Source organism: Myotis davidii, unplaced genomic scaffold, assembly GCF_000327345.1.
Source record: "Myotis davidii unplaced genomic scaffold, ASM32734v1 scaffold6, whole genome shotgun sequence".
Classification (NCBI taxonomy): domain Eukaryota; kingdom Metazoa; phylum Chordata; class Mammalia; order Chiroptera; family Vespertilionidae; genus Myotis; species Myotis davidii.
In genome coordinates, this window is record NW_006383011.1 from 17,706,294 (window position 1) to 17,716,130 (window position 9,837).

At 37.7% G+C, this 9,837-nt stretch overlaps 1 protein-coding gene across 1 annotated transcript in view; it reads left to right on the forward strand.

The window, feature by feature from the left end:
- LRPPRC (leucine rich pentatricopeptide repeat containing) overlaps positions 1-9,837 on the forward strand; it is a 79,874-nt gene that overhangs the window by 66,270 nt on the left and 3,767 nt on the right. Inside the window, exons 32-37 of the mRNA XM_006778688.2 lie at positions 875-1,079; positions 2,564-2,703; positions 2,857-2,972; positions 5,353-5,427; positions 7,484-7,568; positions 9,063-9,205. Of these exons, the coding sequence (XP_006778751.1) occupies positions 875-1,079; positions 2,564-2,703; positions 2,857-2,972; positions 5,353-5,427; positions 7,484-7,568; positions 9,063-9,205 (764 nt within the window). The remainder of the gene's footprint in view (positions 1-874; positions 1,080-2,563; positions 2,704-2,856; positions 2,973-5,352; positions 5,428-7,483; positions 7,569-9,062; positions 9,206-9,837) is intronic.

A 9,837-nucleotide genomic window follows, 5' to 3' on the forward strand; every position in this document is an offset into this window, starting at 1 on the left:
TCCTTATTTGGAAAGCTGCTTTGAGAGTCTTAGTTCTGTCTAGGTTACATTGCTTTAATTGCTGTAAGCTGTGAAGGGTTTTTTTGGTAGTAGTGTTAATTGTTATGCTAAGTATTATATTTTCCCTCAATCCACCACTTTATTTAATATAATGATTTCACTACACTTGCACGAGTCATTAAATCAGAAGGATGTTCTAAATGTATCCATAATCAGGTAATGTAAAGTATGATACTTAGGAAAAAAAAACTCCTGTAGCTATATCTATGGGAATCTGGTGAGTTTTATTTTCTTAGAAAAATGAGTGCAAGAAACTATCTACAAGAAATTATTCAGTAGTGTAAAATAAGTCTGCTAGTGTGAAAGTTGAATGTTTAAGTTTGGCTGCTTTTGCATGATTGATCCTGTTTGGACTAGAAAAAGATACTGTTTTCAAGAAAGAATCTTTGGAATATTAGAAGATTTGATAATCATCTAATCTATGGGAAAGTATAAATATAGTAGAAATTACGTATTTTTGGAAATTTTAATTTTTAAAATTCTTATTTATATTTCTCTGAACTTGTTAACTTCCTTAAAATTAGTCACTAAATGTTTTCCCAGAATGGTACCCACATTCTTTCAATATCATTTGTATTTTCTGTGACTTAAAGAAGACATTTCTCTGGTCTCTATCTTATAAGTAGTCAAATAAATTGTCATTTTTTAGGTTTTTTTTATAAAGTGTTAATATTTTCTGTAATCTAGGATAAATTATTCATAGCTTTTTGTCTATAGCCATTTGGTGTTTATATTTAAAAGCTGGTTTTCAAAGTGCATTAAAATCATTATGGTTAATACAAGAAAAACTCTGTCACCTGGTCTTCTATTGTAGAGGCTCTAACACTGCTAAAGACGGCCTTGGATCAGGGGCAGACACCTTCTAAGATAGCAGTGACCCGCCTGATTCAGGCGTGTGCTTTGAAGGGTGATTTAGAAAGCATACAAGCAATTCAGAAGATGGTAAATGGACTCGAAGAGTTGATTGGACTTTCAAATATGGTTTTCATCAATAACATTGCTTTGGCACAAATAAAGAAGTGAGTATTTTCAAGCTTTCTTTTTCTCCATCAGATGCTGGGAGGAGCATTACCTCTAATACTACCTTTTAAAACTTTTTAAAGCTATTAGAAACCATATCAACTGAAGAGGAAATATTGACACCAGTTGCTGATCATTCTCTAACTGTTTGGGAATACTTTATTATACATTATGAAATGTGTGTTAGCTTTAAATTAAATCAGAATAAAGAACATTTATCAGATTCGTAAAATTTGTTTGACGGTTGCTGACTGTTCTCATTCATACAGACCAGGCCCTTGTGGAAACACGTTGTTACAGAAGTGAAAAATGAATTCATTGATTGCCAACAACACTCAGGGTGACAGTCTACTAGAACATTGTGAAATAGAAGGCCCAGCAAGCTTGTTAGAAATAGGAGTTTCTCTTTTCCCACCCTCCTTCCATCCATCCTGTCATTACAGCTCCACAAAAAAGGAGGGATATAGAGGTGATTCTCTTACCACCAACTCTAAATTCCTTGTGAGAATCACCACTGTAGAAAGAAGTAACTTGATTTTTATTAACTTTCTCAAGTTCAAAATTCATGAGGATAATTATGGAATTGACCTCTTCAGGCCTTTAGAAAAAAATGTTCTTTAGTAGTTAATCTTACATATATTTAATGGGTTATGATACTAAAATGTAACGTCTGTGTATTTTAGGTGTTTTTTTTGTTTCTATATCTTTGGGCGGAGACGTTGTCTTTTGTTTTCCCTTTTAAAACTATTTCCCCAATAGAACTTTAAACTTTCCCTTTAAGGAGAAAAATGTGATTTTGTTAAGTTCAAGGAAATTATCCAAGTAAGAGCAGAGGAATTTTTAAATATTATCATATAAGCACAGTTATCTGTGATGTGGAGAATATGTTTTTATTTACTAGTGAATAATTTTTCTAACTAAGACCTGTAAGAAAAATTTATTGTAATGGGTGTTCATTTTTAGTTAGAGAATTCTTATGTTTTAGGTAATAATTTCAACATAAAATTAGTTGGAGAGCCATAACTGTAAAGTAGCAACTAAAGAGAACCTTACCCAAAAAGTTATAAAGATAATTCTTTTACTGTAACTTGTTAAATAAGGCTGTGTAATTGAATTTTTAATGTAAAGTGTGAAGATACTTTTTTCTGATAATTTTAGTATAAATTGAATATTTTTCAAATGTTCTATAATACCTGACAGAAAAAAAGTCATGGTGACTATGGGTTGAGAGATTTGAAAGTACACCTTTTAAAGACATCATCAGCATCTTTAAGAATACTGAGGTGATACATATTAACTACTTTATGCAGTAGTGACCATTGTGGATAATACAGCCAAAGTTGTAGCACTTACACAAGCTTTTATTTTATATCCAAAGAGCTACAAAATCAAATTAAATATTTAAGATACAATTTTTTAAGTTATAATGCTTGTATATATAGTAGTTTAATTTTGTCTAAGCAACTACAACTTTATTTTACAGCAATAACGTAGATGTTGCAATAGAAAACATTGAAAATTTGCTTACTTCAGGGAATCAGACCATGGAAACCCAGTATTTTGGCTTGGCATACTTATTCAGAAAAGTAATAGAGGAGCAGTTGGATCCAGCACTTGAAAAGAGTAAGTTAGCTGTGTTTTTTGCTTTTATAAAAAGAACAAAAAACAAGCACACACACAAAACAGCACCACATTTTCTCTCTAGTGAGGCTGGACCACATTTCTTTGGTGGATGGTTTAAATGAAAGATTTTTTCTTCCCTGTCATTTTTTTCAGTAAGCATCATGGCAGAGAGATTGGCCAATCAGTTTGCAGTGTACAAACCTGTCACCGACCTTTTCCTTCAGCTTGTGGATTCAGGCAAGGTGGATGATGCCAGAGCCCTCCTACAGGTAATGACCCACCACACATGGAGCAGTGGGGCTGATGGCTCGTGAGAAGTAAATTGAGAAATTACTTGACACGAGTGTGTGGTAGAATATTAGAATGGAATTGTAGTGCTAGCACATTTAAGTTCATTGTGAGTCAAGGTTGCACGATAAGGACTGGATTGTGAATTGTGGGATGCTGTGCCAAATCAGATTGGAAATGTCCTTAGATTTTAGTGGGGAGGGGGCAGAGGGAAGACTTGTTTTGATGAAATGATTTAAAGACAAATGTTTCTCTACAGATAGGAAACAATTCCTTTGATTTCCTACTTTAATTTCTCTAATGCTCTAAATACTGTGCATCACCATGGCAACACAGTTTGCAAACAAAAAGTAGGAAATGTTTGCTTTTCAAGTACCGCTTCTCACTTGAACACTCAAACATTTTCATGCCTTATTCGAGGTTTATTAAGAGTTGCATTTGCTTTCTGTTCACTTGTGTGTTGCAGACACATGAAACGACAAATGCAGGTCTCTGTGGCCCACACTCTCAGTTAAATTAGCAATCCTCAGGGTAGGGGACAGTGGCACTCCTGCTATTTTAGCAGCACTAAATATAAAGCTGCTCCAAGTGGGGAACAGTGGGTGATCGGAGCTGCCGCTGGCAATGTACACAAACAGGCACCACTGCGGAGCCCCTTCCCAGCAGGCGGCAGTCAAACAGTCACCGTGATCCTGCCAACGGCGGTGTTTGTGTAGACTCCTGTGTTAGATTGAGGCCTGGGGCCGATTTCTGATAGTAAATGATATTATATTCACTTACATTGTTAAGTAATAGAGAGGGATGATAGAACTACCCATTTACCTGAGCTCTCGTTCCATCCTTAAAGTTCATCTAGTTTGACAGTAGAATCCAAGCCATTTTTAAGAGGTATGCCTGAGAAATATCTCTGTTAACAGTTTTGTAAAAAGTGTACATTGGCACTGTCTCTAAGGCTTTTGTACTTCTTTTTCTGGCCAGAGAGAAATTCCAGGTAATTAAAAATTCTATTGGTTGGTTTGGTTTCTTTACCTTCAAAAAAAACACAACAAAACAGAAAAGGAAGTTTATGATAGGGATTTCAGGAATTTTTTAATCTTCCTGCCTTTAGTATTTCAAGTTCTCTCTTAAAAGAAATAAACTCGAATGCTTTATCTTTGTGTGTACATTTCTCAGTGTACCTTCTAGGGTACACTAGTTATATCTAATTATTCATGTGGTAGTATTTGTTCAATTTTAACACATTATTTTGGTGGTTCTTTAGAAGGGTGGCAGTTGTTATTTCCTCTACCAGCTTGTTCTGAGCCAGAGTCTTTCAAGGCTCTTAGCACGACTGACAGCACCTGGGGTGGGAGCCTGCTGCCCTCGGAGCTGCATTCAGCCACGGAGGCCTGCCTAGCAGCTCTTGGTGACCGCTGAGTGTTAGGCAACAGCAGCAGTCTTTCGTTTTCATCCCTTCAGTAGACTGAGGTTTCAAATGATAAAGCCTTTACCCATCCTTTACCTGCTTGTCAAACAGTAAAAGGTTATACTTACTGTGCCGAAGAATACTTTATTCACAGATGTCGAAAACATCAGTTTATAATGTAAATGTTCTGTGGGTCCCCAAAAGTTCTTTTTATACTATTCGTTTTAGTATTGACAATGTTTTAAAGCTTTGAAAGAGGAATGAGCTTTTAGAAACTTAAGGAATGACATCTACGAAGAGTGTAAACTAAAATATTGTCTTGCCATATTTGATTTTACTATTGCAGCTAAGATTGGGTAGACACTTGATTTATCTGGTCTGTCATATAAACTTTTTTTTTTTAGTTTAACTTTTGTCTCTTTCTCAAGCACTGGCTGTCGCGATGAAAGCCTTTTATAAAATAGAGAGATTGAAATCAGTCCTTTTGTATGCATAAGTGTAGGTAATTATACTTTAAAGAGAACTTGCTTTGTACATTTTAATTTTTATAAAGAAACGAGCAGTTATCTCCCTGACACCTTATTAAATGTATAATTAACCTTATGATCCCTAGCTCACTTGTGAATGCTTGGCAGTATAATTGGAGAGGAGTAGTGTTTCTTTTTTTCCTCTTTCTTTGCAGTCCTAAACCTTATTCTGTGGTTTGTTGAAGCACTAGTTTAATTTTTCCCTTGTCTTTTTAAACAAACTTTTATACTTACAATCCTAAGGGTAGCAGTCACAAAAGCTTGACATTGTTCTTTTTTCTTGCCTTAAAAATATTGGTCGACCACTAGGCCCTCCTATTAGTAATGATACTTTCTGTATTATTGTGAACTTTCTTAATTGGAAATAATTGCCTTGGTCTGCTTGTTTATCAGAAACCTTCACTTACTGAGTAATGTTTCAATTTTTAGAGATGTGGTGCAATTGCTGAGCAAACCCCAATTTTCGTGGTGTTCTTTATGAGGAGTTCTCGGAGCCCAGGAAAGGTACTATGCTTAACTTGCTGACAAGTCAATGATGCTATAAGCCAGTTGCTTCAGGGCCTGATCTAAAAACACTGAAGATTGAAGACTTTACTTGTCTGTACTTGTTTACATTTTTAAATGTTGATAGATGCCCTAGGTTAGGCTCGGTGAATAGAGCGTTGGCCTGTGGACTGAGGGTCCTGGGTTCGATTCCGGTCAAGGGCATGTACCTTGGTTGCGGGCACATCCCCAGTGGGAGGTGTGCAGGAGGCAGGTGATCGATGTTTCTCTCTCATCGATGTTTCAAACTCTCTATCTCTCTCCCTTCCTCTCTATAAAATCAATAAAATATATATTTAAATGTTGATAGAAAGTTGGTGTGGCTCCTTAGTTGAACTGGAAACGTAAAACAAGTTCATGCAGTGAATGCTCTGTGCACATAGTTATATGCATTAGTAGCCCCCAGGAAGGGTCCAGAGAAACAGGAGATAAAAATCCTGTTGCTTAGGTCACTTGGTACGTATAACAGTGTGCAGAAACATTCCCCTCATCACAGGCCATTTTTAACCATCTGGTAGGTTCGCCTGTGGCCCTTAAAACCGGTATGTGCCAAAAATTATTGTTCTCAATTTGTGCACTTACCTTATGTGCACTAAGAGATTCGTGCATGGTGCGTAGAACAGAACCAAGTCCTACTTTTGATTTAAAAAAACAGAAGAATAGCCCTGGCTGGTTTGGCTCAGTGGATAGATCGTCGGCCTGCAGACTGGACTGAAGGGTCCCAGGTTCGATTCCAGTCAAGGGCATGTACCTTGGTTGCAGCACATTCCCAGGTGGGAGGTGTGTAGGAGGCAGCTGATCGATGTTTCTCTCTCATTGATGTTTCTAGCTCTCTATCGCCACAAGCCTGGCTGGCAGGTTGCAGAGCTGGCAGACGCTTCGTGGACATACTGCCAAGTCAGCAAGTGGACAGGCGGCGAATTGGAAAGAGCAGGGCACGGAGGGGACCCTGTGAATGCTGGACAACCATCGGGTGAAATTCCATTGGGTTTTAACTAACCATTTGCTATGCAAATCTAGCAAGCAATCAAAGAGGAGAAAGGCTAAACTAAGCCCTGGCCGGTTTGGCTCAGTGGATAGAGCACTGCAGACTGGACTGAAGGGTCCCAGGTTCGATTCCAGTCAAGGGCATGTACCTTGGTTGCAGCACATTCCCAGTAGGGGGTGTGCAGGAGGCAGCTGATCGATGTTTCTCTCATCGATGTTTCTCTCATCGATATTCCTAACTTTCTATCCCTCTCCCTTCCTCTCTGTAAAAAGTCAATGAAATATATTTTTAAAAATAAATAAAAGCATATTTCAAAAAAAAATTATTTAGATCTGATTTTACCTGTTGAGCACCAGGAACCCCATTCTTAGTTTCTTTAGGCACATTATGAAGTTTCAAATTGATTGCCAATTATAACTTTTGTTTTATTGTGAAACATTTAGGTTGTCTCCAGTCTGGAAGGTCTAAGACTTCCTTAATTTCTACACACTTCTCCCCACCTCTCCCTCCACGTGCCCCACCCCCGCCCTCCCCCCACACACACACACACTCTTAAAAAAACTTTTTTTGCCTAATTGCTAATTTTTTGGTATATTTTTATTGAATTCAGAGAGGGAGGGAGAGGAAGGGTGATATAGAAAATCATTGATGAGAGAGAATCTGATTAGCTGCCTCTGCACGCCCCATCTTTGAGATCAAGCCTGCAACCCCAGCTTGTGCCCTGACCGGGAATTGAACCGTGGCCTCCTGGTTCATAGGCTGATGCTTAACCACTGAGTTATGCCAGCCAGGCCATGTTGCTTTTTTTTTTTTTTTTTTTTTTTTTTACAAATTTAAGCTAGCAAATAAAATTACAACTTGCTTTCTTGCAGTGGTCTGGAACTGAACCCAGCCTGTATACAGAAGGGAAATAATCCATTAAATTGAGTAGGCAGTTCTGTTGTAATTATTGTCAAGATTTTGTGATTTAATGTTTATATATCAGTGTTTTATCTCACAGTTCTTCTGACTTCTCTTTTAATATCCTAGGCACCAATATTGAGATCTTTAGTAGAACTGATTCCTGAATTAATTGAAAAAGAAGAAGTATACACTTCCATCATGAAAAGCTGTGGTAATTAGTTTATTCTGACTATATTATTTAAGTGATTTAAATAATTGTAATATAGCCAACTAAGTTGGTCTGTAGCTCAAGGTAGAAATCATAAATATCAGATAATTATATAAATAATTTACTTAGCTTTAGAATATGTTTAAAAACTATGAGAAAAATATGAAATTATTCATATACCCCTAACATAAAAACAGGTATCACTGAGCATCTTCAGAGAGGCCCTGTGTGTTCAGTGGGATCCCGGGCTCCTGGGAAGTCTTGGGAGTCCACTTGGGTTTACATACTGGGAACCAGTCCAGTCTCCCCAAGGCCCTGCCACCTGAAACACTGCATGAAATAGGTACATACTCGAGACTACCACTTGCCTTGCCTTCTTGCTCCTTCAATACCCTCCTTGCCTACTGAGGCCTTTGAAATAACAGGCCCTTTACTAAAAATGGGCTCCAAAGTTTTACCTTAAGTCACAGTTGAAATTCCTCTTTCAGGCAGTTTCCTGATTGCCTGCCCATCACATATGAGAGGGAATCAGTCTAAATTTTCCTCAGTAATCAAAATACACGGTAGCATTTCTAAGTTTTGATCACCTACCCATCTGCCAACCACTGATTTGCTCACTTGAGTCAGGAGGTAAATAACTGCTTTTTTGATTTTATCGTTGGCAGGACAAGAGATTACAATCAGAATTAGTAAATTGGTTCTCTGGTTTTCCACCCTTGTCAGGAGAACATGAAGTATTTTAAAACAGCTATAATCATAAACCTCAAAGTTCCATTGGCAGATATTAAATAATAACTAAGTAACATGAAATAGGGTCAGACAACACCAGACTATTACTGTGTAACCCACTTGGGAGAAGCAGCAGGGGGAGCAGGAAGTGGTGACAGGAAGGTCGGCCTTTCTGAGCGGCTTCCTGGAAGATGAGCTCTTGGCACGGCAGGGAAAGAATTGACACAGGAAACTGAGTTTACCCAACCGACAAAGATCTGTTCACACCCAGTGAGAGCTGGTGTGTCATCACCCTTGCTCCCTTTTCGGTGGATTCCTAAACTTCTCATGCCCATTCTGGAGGCCCGCCCTGGTGCTGCCACTGTTGGGGTTGTTTATAGAACATTAGTGTAGGGTAAGGGGGTTGTTAGGGGCCTAGATGTTAACAGTTACCAGCAGTTAATAGCAGAGCCCCTGTAATCTTAGCAGTAAACGTAAAAAGAAAACTTCTGCAAATTAGCCAGCTAAACCTTCTAGTAGCTCCTGGGCTACTCCCTCACCCACTTAAGTGAAATAGTACTTGCACACGCACACACTCCATGAATGCGAGGTGTGGGGAAGGAGTGAGGGTGCTTGTAGATTCTGAATGTGCCTTTTGCTAAGTTAGTTAAGTGTTAATTTGGGATAAAGTGATCCGGGTAGGAAGACAGGAGTCCCTCTATAGTTAAATGTTCTGGGGAAAGATGAAATAGGTTGTCTTTTATCTGTGACTAATACCTCTTTCTTCAGGCGTGGACAAAGATGTCTCATCTGCCAAAGCACTGTATGAAAGTTTGACTGCAAAGAAGATAAAATTGGATGATCTGTTTCTAAAACGTTATGCAGTTTTGCTGAAGAATGCTGGAGAGCCTGTCCCTTTCCCTGAGCCCCCAGTGAGTATTTAAGAGAAAAAAATCACCTCTACAGATTTATGAACACTTCACAATAATGTGTAAAAAAAAAAATAAGTTGAATACTTAATTACATGAGGATTAGATCTCTGTGGAAAACCTCAGGGGAGGGTTTCAGGGACTGAACTTTCGTACATTGGGCATGGACTGTGGGAGATGTAACCCTCTGGGAGTGAGGTTTAAAATACAAGGTCAGTTTCAGACCTTCAACTATAGTTATGAATTTATCAAATGTCCTTGGGATGGTTTTCTCATTATTTCAACTTGAAATAGCATTTCATAACCTATATTTCAATAGCCAAGGGTTTTATAGAACTGTTAATTGCTTATTCAGTTTAAATAAGTTTGTTTTTATTTCTTCACTTAGGACATTTTTTAGAGCTATAATTGACATTATATTAGGTTCAAGTATACAATGTAATTATTTGGTACTTGTATGTATTACAAAATGACACTACAATAAGTTCAGTTAATATCCATCACCATACATAGTAACAACATTTTTTTCTTATAATGAGAACTTTTGAAGAACCACTCCACTAGCTACTTTTACATATGCAATATGGTATCATGTAATCTAATAAAAGAGCAACATGGTAATTGGCATACAATCG